The sequence below is a fragment of the Aulostomus chinensis genome, chromosome 17, assembly GCF_037954235.1.
Source record: "Aulostomus chinensis isolate RoL2024-O1b breed Wild chromosome 17, RoL_Achi_v1.0, whole genome shotgun sequence".
NCBI classification, from domain to species: domain Eukaryota; kingdom Metazoa; phylum Chordata; class Actinopteri; order Syngnathiformes; family Aulostomidae; genus Aulostomus; species Aulostomus chinensis.
This window is the reverse complement of record NC_141336.1, coordinates 13,094,693-13,112,496: the sequence shown is the minus strand read 5'-3', so window position 1 is coordinate 13,112,496 and position 17,804 is coordinate 13,094,693. Positions and strand designations below refer to the sequence as shown.

General features: G+C 42.0%; 1 protein-coding gene across 2 annotated transcripts in view; it reads right to left on the bottom strand.

The window, feature by feature from the left end:
* The window catches only part of LOC147246365 (nardilysin-like), a 36,252-nt gene extending 18,451 nt beyond the window's left edge, over positions 1-17,801 (bottom strand). Inside the window, exons 1-11 of one of the 2 annotated variants that reach the window (XR_015109645.1) lie at positions 17,029-17,801; positions 13,079-13,322; positions 12,457-12,538; positions 7,119-7,272; positions 5,822-5,895; positions 5,464-5,559; positions 5,159-5,281; positions 2,834-2,891; positions 1,658-1,731; positions 1,387-1,456; positions 962-1,039 (exon numbers count right to left, since the gene is read on the bottom strand). Coding sequence is in view for 1 of the 2 variants with exons in the window: in XM_086181634.1 (XP_086037760.1) it covers positions 962-1,039; positions 1,387-1,456; positions 1,658-1,731; positions 2,834-2,891; positions 5,159-5,281; positions 5,464-5,559; positions 5,822-5,895; positions 7,119-7,272; positions 12,457-12,538; positions 13,079-13,322; positions 17,029-17,225 (1,250 nt within the window). In the remaining variant the exon portion in view is untranslated. The remainder of the gene's footprint in view (positions 1-961; positions 1,040-1,386; positions 1,457-1,657; positions 1,732-2,833; positions 2,892-5,158; positions 5,282-5,463; positions 5,560-5,821; positions 5,896-7,118; positions 7,273-12,456; positions 12,539-13,078; positions 13,323-17,028) is intronic. The other variant, XM_086181634.1, reaches the window with a different exon arrangement.
* Positions 17,802-17,804: the final 3 nt, after the last annotated feature.

Sequence of the window (17,804 nt, the reverse complement as noted above, 5' to 3'; positions counted from 1 at the left end):
ACTTCATACCAACAGCACAGTAGAAAGGAAGGAGGTGACGGTGTTTTGATGTTAGCTCTATCTTATCTTTTACTTCAATTTGTTTTTTTAATCAGTTAATTTGTGGCCAAGATGACAAAAGTCGCTGAAGTTACACGTGTTGTAGCATAGCACCGGATACCGAGCCAACCAGGGTTTTATGTTCCCATCTTTCACGACCGAAGCAGAGTAATACCTGAATCTGTTGCAGAGGCATTTGATCTGGGATTGAGAGCCATTTAAAACACTTTCCCATTCCAGACAAAAGCAATTTTCAGGCCAGGAGGAAAGAGGTTTAATTGTGTTGTAGAATAATTTGACTAACACTTCCAAAGACACTGGTGTCGTCCTTTAAGCTTCAAAAAGTCCAATTGGTCACAAAAACACACACATGAACAAAGAGTTTCCCAATTTCCCTGAGGGGGGACAACAATGGCCGAATTTAGAAACCAGCCTCTCTGCCCTTGACAAAGAAATCGTCTGAACTCAAAAACAACCACTCTACTGCCTCAGCAGTTTGTTTTGACGGAGAATTAGAGTCCGAGTACACTCAAATGTCACTATTATCATTTATCAACAATTGAAAACAGCAGACACAGTGAATAGAACTATTCTGTCAAACACTGAAAAGTGGTGCTGATGCAAAGGGACCATTGGAGGGGCTATTGGTATTGTGCGACTACAGAGGGTTTGGCAAATCATTTTGCCACTTAGCAAAGAGAGGCTGAAATGCTCTTGTAAAACCACATTCAGGGATGAGAATCTGAATCACGCCGTCAAGAGGGCTGGCAAAGTGTACAGTTTGAAGATTGGACTCACACACTCTGGGCTCCCTCAGAGGTTGAACAAGCTCATGTATAGCCGGAAAATTGAAGACCTTTTAATTGGGTTTTGAAGGGTCCTCAAATCAGAAAAACAAACACACAGAGGCAATAACACTCACTTCCTCCTGAGCACTGAGAGGATGCTTCCCGTGCCTTCATGGCCAATCAGCCATGAGATGTAGTGGAGTGGCTTCACTCTGAAAAAGAGGAGGGAAGAGCATGAAAAGGATAAACAAAAAACATTGATGCAGTCCTTCTACAATCAGAGCAAAGCATGGCATCTTCTGGCTGCTCTTATTCTATGTTTATATGAAGAGGCAGCAATGCAGAGAAAGGAGACAGTGATGGGGAAAACAGAGAAACAAACACATTTGATGCAATTTCTCTAAAGTTGGGGAAACCGTGCTCTGTTATTATGAGCTAGCTAGCTAGCTAGCTAGCTATATATATATATATATATATATATATATATATATATATATGCTTCTTCTACCGCGTAAGGCATACTACTGCATTTTACACTACCGTATTTTATACAGCTCACCTGTAGTACTTTTCCTGAGGGGGAAGGGCCCAGGTGATATTCAAAGCGTGAACTTTTCTAACTGGAACGACTGCAAACATACAAGTAAGCAGAGTTCTTATTTCTGCCAGACTGAAATGCCTCTTTAAACTTCTCACAGCAGACATATTATTTTTCCACCTATACTATTCTTTATTCCATCTCACAAGCCTCCCAATTATTTAGGACACCCACAGGTGGTTCCTGACCCCCCTGTTGGACACATCAAAGTATTGAGAGAGAAGGCCGATACCTCTGTAGAGCTTGTTGAAGGCTGGTGTGTCAAAGGGATCCAGCATGTGTGAGAAATCTGGCTTGGAAAGGCCACTACAGAGACAAAAACTGAATTATTAGAAACAATAGCTATGGTGCTGCATTCATGAAATTCAACAATGTCCTCGCATGCTGCACTGGGTGATTATCTACATTTTCCACTGTAATAAAATGCCAGTTTTAAAGTTTTGGTTTAAAAAAAAACATGATTCTGCGGATATAGCTGATTGATACTCTAAATTGACCGTTGGTGTGACTGTGAGTGTGAATGGTTGTCTGTCTATGTGTGTTGGTCCTGTGATGGACTGGTGACCTGTCCAGGGTGAACCCCGCCTCTCGCCTGAAGGCTGCTGGGATAGGCTCCAGCCACCCCCCCCCCCCAAACCCTTAACAGGATAAGCAGAAGAAGATGGAAATGGATGGATTCTGCAGATTTCTGTGTCACATTCGTCAAATGGATAATGAAAAATGACAACTATGAAAGAAAATTAATTAAATTCATTACAGTTTTAAATAACTGCATTAATTCAATTTATTTTGTGGTCAATTTTTATTTGTTCAAAATGTTTATCATATCAAGAGTGGCTTGCGTAAGAGTAGTTATTGCAAATTAATTAAAATTAATCATTTTATCATTTCTAAAACAAGCAAACACACAACAAGCCAAGTTGGACTCATGAAAAGATTTTAGAAACTGAATTTACTTTGACTGAGAGAGCTTGTTAGGAGGTCCTGGATGAGGCCATTAACATCGACATTTAACGGAGAATTTAATGCTTTTATTGAGCAGAATTAATTAAAAACTGAAGGTTGTCTAGCTTCAGAGAACTGTGATATGTATGGTGCTTCTTTAAAAAGAAACCAGACAAAATGACTCATAAAGCAAAAAAAGAAGTGGAGCTGTATCATAGAGCACCAATTCAGCTCGACTTTAGGGATAAATTATCCATGTCAGGTGCGCTCGAGCTCCCCCCCAAAAAAAAAAAAAAAAAAAAAAAAGGGACCGAGATGAAGAGACATAAAATAGACCAGAAAAGGAGATGGGGGAAGGCTTGACATTTACATTTGAGCTGAATCTCAGAGGATTTTCAGACTCAAGGCTGTATCACACCGGCACCTTATCCCAGTGACAGAGAGCCTCTTCTCCAATACTCACTTGTTGGGCACCTTGCTGAAGATCTCTCGGACCCACTCCTCCAGCGTGTCCAGTTTCTCTGAAGCACAGACACAGGGAGGGAATTAGCAGTTAAAAACTTGTGATTCTGGGTTTGTTGGAGATTTCAGAAAAAACAAATGCAGAATATTTATTTCAACTGTACCGTGTAGATGAGAAAATCCCTAAATCATTTAAAACAGTTCCCCTGTCATAGACTGCTGTTACTTCTTAAATGTAGATAATCAGATGTTCTGTTCTTGACAAGTTATATGGTACCGCTTCTTAATAAATATCTGCTTATAAAAGGATTATTAAATAGTTGCAAAGTGCGGTATTACTGGGATCATAAACAGGTCTCAAACCGTATGTGGAAAAATAATCTAATTTCTCAAACACGGTTGTAGTGTCATTATTTGGCAAGTTGAGGCTATCATGAAATATTTTATCCATCTAGAATGAATCAGATTTTGCTACCTAAATGGATATAAATGCAGCAGTATAGCAAACTTCCTGTTGCCAAATAGTGACCCCACATTGATGTATGAGAAATTAAGTTAGAAGTCATTTACAGCACGAATTGATGGTTTACGAAGTGTTAACAACGCAAGTAATAACTCACTTACAACCATTTATTAATCCTTTATAAGCAGAGACTTTTTGTAAAGTGGTACAAGTTAAGTTAGCAAAAGAATAGTAAAAATAAAATCTCAAAAACATAATAAATGAGTCAACACCGATGATAAACTATTCAATAATATCTAACTATTGTATCGAGTTACGAGGTTTAAAAGGACGTAACAGTGACAGTTAAATCAGGTTCATTTGACTGCGACGAGCTAAACTATGGAATTTTTCTGCCACCCACATTCAGTGCATGACAAACCTAATGCTGTGCAATTCTTTAGCTGCCACTCATGTGCAATTCAAATTATTCACGAGAGTGTTTTATGTTATTCATGTCAATGTTTCTCTCCTAATTTTACCATATTGATAAAAGCCTGTTTACACTGCTTGTGGAAAGCCACTCCTGCTTTGTGTGCAGCATGAGATCAGATTGCTCACAGCGTGATGGAAGAAGGTCAATTACTGACTTTATTCTTTAATAAAACAACACGAATCCTCTCAGCCCAGCTCGTCTGGCTTTGCTGTAAATAGATGCAGGAGTTGCTCTTGTGCGTTTCTGACAGATGAGTTTACTGCTGTCACTCGCTGATACCGCAATTAAGAAGAACATCGTCATCAGTATTTCTTATCGTGCCTGAATGCCTCATTATTTCCGCCCTCGAAAATACAAGTTACATACAATGTGTTCTGTTTCATTTTAAAGTGGATGAATTTCTCGGCACCCCCCCCCCCCCCCATTTTATCTACGCTTTCAACAGGAAGGAGTTTCCAGCACAAATGTCAACACTCGTCATCGTTTGACTTCTTTGCAGTAGTTAATTGGCTGCATGATAGTGTCTGTGAAACCTTGAAGAAAAAGTGCGAGGATAATTTGCACTTGACTTTGTACAGAGAAATACAGGAATTACAGGTGATTTGTGAATTATCACCCTTGTGAGAGCTACATCTTAATTAACAGTTGATTAATCAACAGACCTCTTTTTCAAATAATGATCTGGTGTATAAATTTAAAAATTACTAAATCAATCGCATTTGTGCTGATCTACTCATCAACTGATGGACACGTGGAGTGTTGAAAGATAATAAATGCAGATGCTTTCATGCAGAACAGGAGTCACTGAGTGAATCAGAGCTGAAATAATTAAGTGATTTATTGATTAGCTGATTGAAAGAAAATTAATCAGCAACTTGATTATCAATTAATTGTTCACTAGGGCCATTTGTGGAGGAAAAACCATTTGCTGGTTCCAGATTTTTAATGAAAGGATTTGCAGCTTTGTTTTTCGGATCATTTTGTCATTGATGGTCAGTTTTTAGACTGTTGGGTGGGCAACAGAAGCTTTCTGAGATTTCTTTTTCAAATTTTCTTGACAATTTACAAACAATAAAAATAATCCTGAGGCTAATAGGCAGAATACTTGATGATGAACATCAACGTTAGTTGCAGACAGGCCTTGAAAATAAATGCAGAAATGATAGGAATAACACGTTATTGCCTTCACAGCCACCACATCAGCCAGTACCTGTCAGAGATTCAGTGTGTCAGACTCCGTCACCATTATCAAAACATCAAATGAAGGAATATATTTTGGAAGAAGACAAGTAGAGTTCCAGGGCTTGCAGTGCACCTTGACATTGATTCCGTTAGTTTTCCCTTTCATTTCTTAACCGTTTGATTCATAAATGGCAGATTTTTCTCACCTTTTGACTGAACAGCCAGAGTCATGTAGTGAGCCGAGTAGTGTTTCTTCCAGAAGGCACGCAGCCGCTTATAGACGCTGATCTTCTTCTTCTTTGGCTCCTGCTTCAGAGTCTGGGCATTCCCTAGTGGCGTCACAAATTAGCAAATCAACAGCCCGTCGAACATCATAGAGAAACTGTAAGCAGGGACATCAGGTAGAAAGGAAACTTGGCGTCTGTCTCAGCACTCCTTCCTACAAGTGCTGAACATACCCCCAGGAGGCCCTGTGTGTACTATGTGTCCCAGCGGTTGTTTACTAACTCACCCCAGCAAAACTTGCCCATCGGGTGTCCAGGTTTGGCCAGACTCCCAAACAGCATCTCCTTCCTGTGGGAGTCTGACGGCTTAGCCAGCTGGTACTCTGACACACAGAGGGAAAGACAGAAAAACTCAAGACAACAAAGAAAGACGGCAATCGATGGCAAGTAAAAGAGCGGTGTGTGTGTGTATGAGAGAGCGAGAGAGCGAGAGAGAGAGCGAGAGAAAGAGAGAGAGAGAGAGAGAGAGAAAGGGAGATGAGGACACAGCAATGCAGCTGATGAGAAATTTAATTCCGAGCACAGCACAGCTGAAATCCAACTTCTCGGCACAGAGGAGTGATGCACTGAGGCTTGGAGACTCACCACTGTCAACAGCCTCCACCTCCCTATCGATGGCGTCTCGGATCATCAGGGGACAGATAAAGAACTGAGCCCACCTTAGAGGGTGTCAGGAAAGAGAGGCCATAATCAGGTGCAACATATTAGCCAGGAAGAAAATACCCAAGCCAGACAGAAACAATCAGATTTAGACTGATATACAACAGAAAGCAGCAGAATGGTTCGACTGATGATCCTGTCATTTGTTAATGCTAAAGTTTGCTTGCATATTAATGAGTAAAATAGTTGACCTTATGATTTAATTGCACCAATACTGATTAATATATCCAGCGAAGGAGAGAGTCCAACCCCTCTCAAGGACTTGGGTTTGGGTTTCGGACCCGGAGGTATATGTCGAGGTGAGGCCAACTATATCTAGCCGGTAACGCTCAACCTCTTCCACCAGCTCTGGCTCCTTCCCCACCAGAGAGGTGACATTCCATGTCCCAAAAGCCAGCTTCCGTGTCTGGGGATCAGACAGCCATGGCCCCCAACTTGGTCTGCTGCCCAAATCACACAGCAACGGACCCTTCTGGTTCCTCCTGCAGGTGGTGGGTCCATGGGGGGACGAGTCCATGTAACCTTTTCGGGCTGGGCCCGGCCAGACCCCATGGGCTAAGGCCCGACCACCAGGCGCTCGCCCACAGGCCCCTACCCCAGGCCTGGCTCCAGGGCTGGGCCCCAGTAACCCTCTGGGCTGGATACACAGACTCCTTGTTCTTCTTCTCTGAGGGGTCTTCTGAACCATTTTTATCTGGCCCTTCACCTAGGACCAGTCTGCCTTGGGTGACCCTACCAGGGGCAAAATGCCCCCCACAGCATACTGTAGCTCCTAGGGTCCTTAGGGCACTCAAACTCCTCCACCATGATAAGGTGACGGTTCCAGGAAGAGCATTGTCTCTTATTTTGAACTGTTCTGTTTGTTTCATTTCAAATGTTAAGCACATCCCCAGTTCTAATAACGCAGGCAGAAACTGTTACGAGTGTGTGTTTTGAGACGGTTTGCTCTGGTGCCCCAATGCTAGCATTCAATACAACTATGCTAACAAGCACTTAGCCATGATCGATCTCCTGCGCGTTAACAGTTGAAGAACGAGCGCATTCTATGTATGAACCACAAGATCAAGACTCATTTTAAATATTCCTTTTTGGTTTCAAGCGCTTTTCCAGGTTTGTTTTCTTCTTTTCTCATTTCTGTTTTTACATTTACCGATACTTCAGAAGTCCACCTCTTCAGATGCTGCTTCAAAAACAACAACAAAAAAATGTGATCCTTTCTCACCTGTCAAGTGCCTCTTTGAAGCTTTTCCTCTGGACGTCAAACTGGAAGACGGTCCTCTCACAGTCGGTCGAGGCGTTGTCGCTTCCTCCGTGTTTCTTGAGGAATGCATCAAAGCCGTTTTCGGAGGGGTATTTCTCACTGCCCATGAACACCACTGACAGAAAAACACACCAGAGGGCAGCGACTGTTAATCAATAACATACAAGGTTCCCCACACAGTTTCACAGAGAGAATTTCATAAACTTTCAGAGACCTTTCAAGGATGTTATACGATATCCTAACCAATCACAACTTTTAAATGCATCAACAGAAATGTACAGAGGTCTTTTCATTCTAACTCATGTTCATATTCAGTTCAAAAACTCCGACTACACACCCTTTCATTGCTCTGCATTTCAGAAATAGCTATACAGGCACTTAGGATAACAAATGTGTCACTGGCTTTCAAGCATCAGACTCAACTGACTTGCTAATACACAATTAAAATTGTATTATCATTTAAAAAAAAAGAGCTTTAACAAAAATAACTCCTGATTTAAACTGCTAAAAAATGCAATCCTGTAATTCAATTATTCACTGAACTAGCGCGGCATTCCTTTGAAGTTATTAGGAACTGCTTGGTGCAACAAGGCTGTGCACACTGCACGTGTGCGTTTACAAAAGAGTTGAGCTCCACCATGTATTGTTAAAGAATTAGACATACCCAGAGTATGATGCAATGTTCGAGCAAAAACATTCGACAATCAAAGTGATGAAACACACACACGCAAACTCTCTCTCTCTCTCGCTCACATACACACACACACACACACACACACACACACACACACACAGGTCTACTCCATTTTTTTAAAGATGTCTCGTCATTGTCTCTGCTTTCTTGTTTGCGTCAAGCTGCAAGCAATTTTGACTTTAATAATTAAGATGGATTAAAAGATTGAATGTCTGACATTATATGGAGGATTGTCCATGGAAGATTACTCCAGCACCACCTAATTCATTTAATTTAAGAGGACTAAATTAAAATCTGAGAGTTTTCCAAAATGTCCTTTGATTATATTCAATTTCATGGCGCAGAGAGGGAAATTTTAAAATTCCATGACTTTACCATGACTGATTAGGGCTAGGCAATATACAGTGAAACTATGTTTTATTTAATACTGTATCTTTATACTGTGATATAGCATAAGTGTTTTTTTTTTCCCTGGTTTTACCAGTTTTATTAGAGTAAAGCAATTTTCTAAACTTACTGTATTTTTCTAGGTATTCTAATATTTGCCTGTATCCACTTAGTCATTGTCAAAAAATCTCTTTGTGTTGATATTTTATGAACAAACTAATAGCCATCTTCAAAACAGGGCCACATTATAGATAGAGGTATTTGGTCAAAAATATCTACTTGTAATATTTGTCTATCTATATGGCCCAGCCCTTCGTGGAGGAAGATTAAATGTGAGGAAATTCCATTACAGCTAATTGGTGATGTACCTCACGTTTCTGTTTGACACAAGTCAGCCATAACATTATAACCACCCTCTTAATGTTATGCAAGTCTCTCTACTGTCATCAAAGCAGATTTAAGTCAACCAAGCAGGACCTCTGAGGGAATGTTGCTGTATCTTGCACCAAGATATTATCAACAGATGCTTTAAGTCCTGTAAGTTGCAAGGTGGAGCCTGCATGGATCTGACTTGTTTGGTTCTAAGCAATCTAATTCAACATCTGTGGGAAGTCCTGAACAAAGTCAATGCCTTCAACTCATTGTTGTGTTCCTCAAACCATTCCTGAACCATTTTTTGTACTGGCAGGACATGGTATCCTGGAGAAAGAGGCCATTGTCATGTGGCTGCACCAATGTTTAGCTAAGAGGTCCGTGTCAAAGTGATATCCACATGAATGGACCAAAGTTTCCCTGCTGAACATTACTCAAAGCTAGAGGTGGGTTAAAAATGTCTATATACCGATATTTTATCGATATACATTTGTAGGAAAGATTAGCGATGCATAAATCCCAGTATCAATCTTTTAGAATGCATTCGATTTTACCCGTTTATTTTTTTGTTTTTGTTTGCCCCTTTAGTCTCGCATGATTTAGTGCGTAGTGCAACGTTATTGCAGTCAGATTATCAGATCTCGCGAGATCCAGGCCATGTGCCTCCGATCAGAGAACAACAAGATGGCGGAAGCGCAACTTTAATCTCCGGCAAATTTAAGAGCCGATGTCTGGCAGCACTTCGGCTTTAAGAAGCAAGAAAACTGCACCCAACTTGACAAAAATAATGCTGTGCGCAAAATGTGCAAAGTAGAGGTTAAGTACAACGGAAATACAACTAATCTCCGGAGCCATTTGACTAGGCATCACCAAGAGTACACTCAACAACCAGGAAACTACAAGTCACTGCAACAACCCTCGCTGGAGAAAGCATTTGGGATGAAGTTTCCATCCACGCCTCCATGTGCAGAGAACATCACTTCGGCTCTGGCAATTTTTATCTGCAAGGATCTCAGACCATACTGTGTGGTAGAAAATGTAGGCTTCAGACACCTCATCCAGACACTGGAACCACGGTATGTGCTTCTGACACGGAAAGTCACAATCCCAAAGATGTACAGAGATGTTAAAAACAACATCGCAACTGCAATGAAATCGGCAGAGAGAGTTGCCATCACTTGCGACAGCTGGACGAGCAGAGCTACGGATTCCTACTTGACCATCACCTCTCATTACATTGACAGTAACTGGTCCCTCATGTCCCACATTTTACAAACGCAGGCGATTGAAGCTCGCCACACCGCGAGTCATCTTGCTGAGCTGCTGACAGTTTGTGGAAGTCTAAGTTGCCCTTCTGTTTTGAATACAGTCGGTCATATATTTAAATAAAAAGTGCATGATGTTGTATAACTATTGTTTAATGGTCAGTTCTCAATGTAAATATTAATATTTAATTATGCAGCAGGTTAGAGGGTTACTTTTACAATTGAATTTACAGCATTAGTCCTCTGAGAATCTCTTCCATTACCGAAGCAAAATTGGTATTGTAACTAAAATATCGTATCATATATTGTATCGAATCGTATCGGAAATCATATCGACTTGGGACCTAGTGTATCGAAATCGTATCGTATGGGGAGGTCAGTGGTGATACCCAGCTCTACTCAAAGCTTTACACTGCCTCTGCCGCACAGTGGTGCCATTTCTTCCTCAGCTAAGCCATGCCCACATACCTGGCCATCCACAAGATGTCCAGGAGAATGTGATTCATCAGACAAGTCCACATTCTTCAACTGAGTTCTAATGTTCAAGGGATCATTTTAGCTGCTTTTGAGGGTGGACAGGGATAGGCGTGGGTGCTCTGACTGGCCTGTGGCTATGCAGCCCCTTACTTGTGTGTTCTCACATTGGCAGAACCAACGATCAGCCATGTGTGACAACACAGGTTCACCTTGATTCTCCACGTGTAACGGTGAGCTTAGGTGCCCATTAACCTGTCACCAGTTCACTGACTGTCTTCTGTTTGACCACTTGTGGTAGTGGTACTAACCACTGCAGACTGGGAACACCCAACAAGATCTGCAGTTTTGGAGATACTGCGACCCAGTCAACTAACCATCATTGTGACGGTCCTTAAGGCGGATCCTTAAGCTCACCCATTTTTCCTGATTCCAACATCTCAATCTCAACAAGGAAGTGTGCACTTGCTGCCTCATATATTCCCCACACGTGCCACTGTAGCAAGATAATAAGTGTTATTTACTTCCCCTGTCAGTGTTCATAATGTTACGGCTGATAAATGTATCATCCATGTGGTCAACTGATGTAAACACAAACATAATGACTTGACTTCCAGCCAAACCCCATTGGAATTGAATGTCCATTTTTCTCTGCCTTAAAGTACAGCTCTAAACATATTGTTGTTAATATTTCATGAGAGTTCTCATGACAGTCTGTAACAATGAGCATAGCCATGTTTTCAGACTGGCCCGTCAGAAACCTCTTCACATCAGTGGACGAGACAGACACAACAATTTTGTCACTGACAGACGCATCAATAGAGCGGAATGCAATTCAATGGAAGACGGAAATTTTTTTCCTTTTTTTTTGGGGGGGGGGGGGGGGGGACTCTATGGCAGATGTACCAACACATGAAGCATATTTTTGTCCCAATGTGGCATGTAACGTACAAACAGGCCACACATCTAAAACTGTGTTCTGCTGCAAGAGCACAGATGAGCAAGTTCTTTCTAATGCACAAGCAATCATGGAGGGTCACGTTTTGAATCTTAGTTTAAAAAAAAAAATATATATATATATATAAATAAATAAATAAAGGAGAGGGAGAGAGAGAAAGTCATGTTGTATAAATGAAAGCAGGTGTAGATGTTTGATGCATGAACAGAAGACACTCCCATAAGGGAAGCAGTTTTTTTGAGCCCCAGTTTTGCTCATCACGTGTCAAAAACAAGCTTGTATACCAGTTTGTCTATTTATGGCTTTTTCTCTGCGTCTATTTTCTTATGTGTAGGTAAAAGTGTGGATTGGGCCACTTGTGTCTGATCAGGTCAGATATCCACTCCAGTGTAGCTGCCTTCCCTACAGGGTTTGTTTATTATTGCTGCACTAATCCGAGTTAGGCCTTTATTTATCTACTAAGCTTGGTGTAGAATTTCAGCCCTCTATTATCCATGTTTAATGACAACTTAATGGTGTGTATCCATTTCCTGATCACTTAGCATCATTTCCTTATTTTGCAGTGTCCACAATTCCACAAGTCAATTCAACTGCGCTTGTGTGAATGAATGATTCTGTTCTGTGGTTGGAGATGCAAATTATGTTTAGAGGTTGGAAATGTGCTGATTACACAAGCAGGTTTAGTGAAATCTACATAAAATGAAAAACTCTGTTTGGCTGCACAAGACCAAGTCCCTGTTAGTTCTGTGCTCTCTAACACACCCACATCTCCCTCAATCTTAGTCGATGTACAAGATGGACTCCTTTTCAAACTTTCAAAGTGCTTTACAAGGTTGCCTCATTCACACACACACACACACACACACACACACACACACACACACACACACACACACACACACACACACTGATGGTAGTGGAGGCTGCTATGAAAGGTGCCAACTAGTATCTTTCTCAAGGACACTTTGACACAGTCACTGGGGAAATGAGGACCGACCCAGCAACCCTTTGGTTACTTGGCAGTCACCCTACATCTGAGCCATGAGACATATACCCATAAGACACAAGCACCGAACAAAAGAGATGCAGAGATTTTTAAAGAAGCCTCGCTGCCATCCAAGAGTACTCACTGTAATTACTCGTACTTACTGTGTTCCAGAAAGTGGGCAAGGCCAGGGAGGTCACTGGGGTCACAGAAACTGCCAACTCCAACACACAAGGCTGCTGCAGACTGACACACACACACGCGCACACACACACACAGGCACAGGCACACACAAGTTTGGTATGAGTCTTGTGCTCGTATACAGTAGTTTAAGCTTTGTGTGCAAGAAGATTCCTGGAAGGTTTGTCATTTTTAACCACCAACCGAACAACTAAAAAGAAAAAAAAAGAAAAAAAATCCAAATAAGGCTCTTAACAGTTAAATTCTAATGACTGCAGCAGATAGACTGATGCAGCTTTTAATAGTACAAACAAACATGTCAGCACTACTGGGCCTTCATCAGAGTCAGACACTCTGACTTGCTTCTCTCTGAGCTGTCTGAGGTTTTTCATCTTATCTGTGAAGTTTGTTTATTCAACAGTATAATTATTTGTTATTAGGCTGTCAATCATTCTAAAACATCAATCAATGTTTTTGATTGATGAGACATTCCTGCCAACAGAAATGTCTTCAGTCTCATTCTGACTTCTCTTCTTCCTCTTCCGACTTCTCATGAACACCGATGATAACAGAAATCGACCTTCATGTCACATTTTCATGCAATACCTGTTTTTCTGCATTTCCTCTCTTCTTTTTCCCCTCCTCGTTGCCATCTTCATCCTCATCATCACTTCCCTCCCCATCGTCATCTTCCTCAGACTCATCTTCTGTTTCTTCTCCAGATTCATCCTCTTCTTCCTCTTCTTCTTCTACCTCTTCATCTTCATCTCCATCCTCATCTTCTGAAGCTGCTGGACCGCTGTAGTCAGAGATGAGAAGAGCTCGCAGACTGTTGTCCAGAACGATGTACCTGTACCAAAAAAGAGGCAACACACATGGCTTTTAAGGGGAAAAATATTCCTTTCCTTGTTTGCCCATCACACACATAGTTACAAAGTCAGATTTTCAAAATTTCAAGTCTATACTTTAAATAATATTCGCATATGCAAACTCAATCCTTGTGAGCAAATATGTCCGAATGCCCCACAAGTACAGGGATGCTGACCCTCAGCTGGCTCCCAGAAGTTAGAGGATTAAAAAGGAAGTGACTTTTAGAGAGGGGGGCCTTAGAGAGATAAGAGCTAAAACAGCAGGATGAACTGAGAGGCTGCGTAAAGGATGCAAAGCTGGAATTGAAATATGAATCTGGATATGAGCATGAAAGTGTTGGTACTCTCGTTGTTTTATTGTGACCTGAACTTTAGCTCAACTGTCTCTTAGCAAACTGCCTTTTACCCTCTGAGGCTTCGGGCCCTATCTTCAGCATGGCACGAGCTGGTGCTAGATCAAGCACAAGCATCATTGCTAGTTTCATGCCAGCGCAAATGAGGTTTTCATGCCAACCGCCCTCGCACTTTCACTTGAAAATGAACTTGCACTCCATCTTTACCGGCAGGTGCTTAAGTATGTTAATGAGGCGTGGTCTGGTGCAACCACGGAGCACTGCTATTTTGGGACACTAGAAAACGTTTGCACCATAGACCAAGGGGAGGCTGGTCTTTGGTCAATGGCGTTATCTGTGACATGCTATTTAAAGAGCGCATCAATCAGATCAGCAGATGTGCGGCATTTCAATGTGGTTCTAGCGATGCCTAAAAACATGGAAACACGGATCACCACCTCCTCCCAAGCCTGCTGCTCTATTATATAAAAATAAAATGTCAAGTTAAGGTGCGCGAGGAGGTGCATTTCTTCGCTCACGTCTCCCGAGCTGAGATGCATACGTCACTGAAAAGACAACAAGCTAAGTTCAGGTGCAACCTGGGCTTTACAGGGAATGACAGGAGAGACGTTGAGTGGTTTCAGTGATGTCACACCCAAATAATTAGATGTCTAATGACTGCCTCTTTTTCGCCACGCTTTGTATTCTGATTCCGAACCTTCCAAAAACCAAAACTGAGCTGAACACGCTTCGAAGGTGCGGCACACACATAGCACTATCTGCTGACAGCCTGGCACCATAGATCACATAAATAGTGCCTTTTTGGGGTATTTTTTTCACAGCAATATAGATACTTCTCTATCTTCAGAGTGTGCATGAGGGAGCCAAGACCCTCAAAGACTGCTGAGCTGAGCTGGCTAGTTAGTTAGGAAATGCAATGCAATGTTAGACCACTGCAAAAGTGTCAGTAAAAGATGTGTACAGTTGGCATAAATAGTGCCTTTTTGGGGTATTTTTTTCTCACAGCAATATGGCCCTCAGAGACACTGATGCTTATAACATGAACTCATCCCATAAAACTACATTACAAGAGTTCTAATACTACACTAATGCACTGGTTGGAGTACATTTTCTGCTCTTGTACAAATACAAGACTAGAAGGGCACTGAGAGTGTTGAACTCCGCCAAGGTCCATGTAAGAGTTCCTGAGATATTAATGAAGATATCAGTATCTGCCCTGAAATTTAACAGCTCCTTCCCTGGCTTGTGCTCCGCCCCCTCCACAAAGGGTCCAGGAACAGACTGACAGTTGTTGATCATTTACAGACAGACAACAAACCGAAATGAAAGCATAGCTCTCCTTGGCGAAGGTAAAAAAAAAAAAAAAAAGAGTGTCTTCGTGTCTTTCATTGGAAATACAATCACATAATAACGAGGAAGGAGAATAAGTACAGAATAGAAGGAATTCATGATGAAACAGGGCTACAATGCATAATTTAAATACTCATGGGGATGGAAACATCTTATCCGAGTATTGGTGTTAAAGGATATTTCAAGTCGGTCTGAAAACATCAGTCAGGTACTCAAATGAACAGTGAGACCACTGCTTTCACCATTTTTCCACTTTACACACTAAAATTTACTCATTTTACAGGGAAATTACTTTTTTATGTCAAGTTTCTTCTTGTCTTCTTCAATGTATTCAATTCAAATAATAAAGTGAATAAATAATGGGCAGTGAAACTTGAGGCAGTGACACAAGCCAAGCAGGGCAGAGGACGAAGCTTATTACTACATCTTTTTTCTGTCATTATTTTGTATGATCCATTTAGATTTAAGATCAGGAAATGACACAAGGTAATATAGGAACATCCATCCATTTTCTTCCTCTTATCCTGTTAAGGGTCACAGGGGGGTGGAGCCTATCCCAGCAGCCTTCAGGCGAGAGGCTGGGTTCACCCTGGACAGGTCACCAGTCCATCACAGGGCCAACACATAGAGACAGACAACCATTCACACTCACAGTCACACCTACGGTCAATTTAGAGTATCAATCAGCCTCGTCCCCTCTTGATGTCTTTGGACGGTGGGAAGAAGCTGGAGTACCAGAGAGAACCCACACAGGAACAGGGAGAACATGGAGACTCCACACAGAAAGATCCCGTGCTGGAGCCGAGACTCAAACCTGGAACCTTCTTGCTGTGAGGCGACAGTGCTGACCACTGCACCACCATACCGCCAATATAGGAACACTTTTTCCATTTGATTTTCAATCTGTTTTCCACACATTGACTTTTTGTTTTGCATTTGTCCCATTCTGTGTTTTTCTGAACTCTTTCACATTCATACAATTTTATTTCCATTCCATTTATTTACACGTAAGAAATACACAGAATTCAAAAATTGACCACCATTTTGTTAAAATTGTCATCAAGCATGGTTTGATACAACATAAACAAGTATCAAAATAATTCAATATTTACTTAAAGATACTGGATCACATCTATGCAGGTATTCATGGGTCAAATTTACACAATTCTTCCAAATTTTTCTATATTCCAGGTCCTGGAAATTGCTATTTCAAATTCTATTTTTACTTTTTACAGGGGGCGGCACGGTTGTGCAGTGGTCAGCACTGTCGCCTCACAGCAAGAAGATTCAGGGTTCGAGTCTCAGCTCGAGCACGGGATCTTCCTGTGTGGAGTTTCCATGTTCTCCCTGTTCCTGCAATGGACTGGCGACCTGTCCAAGGTGAACCCCGCCTCTCGCCCGTAGCCGCTGGGATAGGCTCCAGCCCCCCCACGACCCTTAACAGGAATAAGCGGGGAAAAATGGATGGATGGATGGATGGACGTTTTACAGTTATTTCACAACTGCATGAACCTTGTATGGACTCCCTCTCAGTTAAAACTTTCATTTTACACATGAATAGAAACTAATGTCTGAAATTAAGGCCATGTACTTTTGCTTGCAAGTCTTATAACTCTCTTCTGTTGCTTAACATTTGGATTTGCACTTGTTCAGGTAATGATTAATGAATGGAACTATATAACTGCAGTGCCTATTATCAAGAGAAAACAAAGAGGTAATTGTCCATCCATCCATCTATTTTCTATATATATTATCCGTTAAGGGTAGCGGGTGGGGGCTGGAGTCTATCCCAGCTGACATTGGGCGAGAGGCGGGGTTCACCCTGGACGGGTCGCCAGTCCATCAAAGGGCAGATTTAACTGTGTAGCTACTTAAGACATTGTAACTTTGGAAAGCACACGCTTGATTTGTCCAACAGTGACTAAATTGAAATTATTGATTTTACACACTTGCAGAGTATATTAAGTATATCAGAAGCTCCCACCTGTACTGTTTGGGATCACTGGGTGACTTGATGATCTCGCTGTCTCCGAGATTCTCCTCCCCGCCTCCGCCTCCTTCATCATCCCCCGCAGCCTGACTAACCTCCCGCTGTGCCGGGTCATCAACTGAGGCCCCAGGTTCGACCGAGCCTTGGGAACCGGACGCTGGTGTGTTCCTGGATTTGTAAGTCTGTCGCATCCTCAGCAGATATGGAGGTACTTTAGTGCTGTGAGCTGACAGAAAAGCGCGACCACGAACAAGAGGGCAGCTCGCTGTCACCGGTAATGTACTCCTCCTCAGTACAGCCACACGCTGTGACAACCTGAACGCAGCTATGATGAGGCAAACTGAATCCCAAACAACACACAGAACTCAGGCATCTGCATGTATAGCGGAGGCCTGTCGGTTTGATCCTGAACTGCCCCACAATACAGCTATTCACACATGCTCTCTGGTGGTTTCGTCCTATTCAGCTGGATGTCAGCTAAAATTTGAGCCAGACCCCTCGATGAGAGCAGCCACGATATGTTTCACAGAAACACTGCAGCGAGCTAAGGACTAATAGTTTGTCAGCATGTTAAATATATTCTAAAAAAGCCAAGTCCGGTCAATGGTTTGTTACGCAAACTTTAGAAGTAGTTCATGAAGCCGGTACAACAACTGTCACCATACCTTCCCGTCTCCTAGCTAAAAGGCCTCGGCTTATGTCAGTGTAAACCTCTCTTCAACAAGCAGCGCTGTGATTGGCTGAAGATTTCCGACACGTCATGGTAGTGT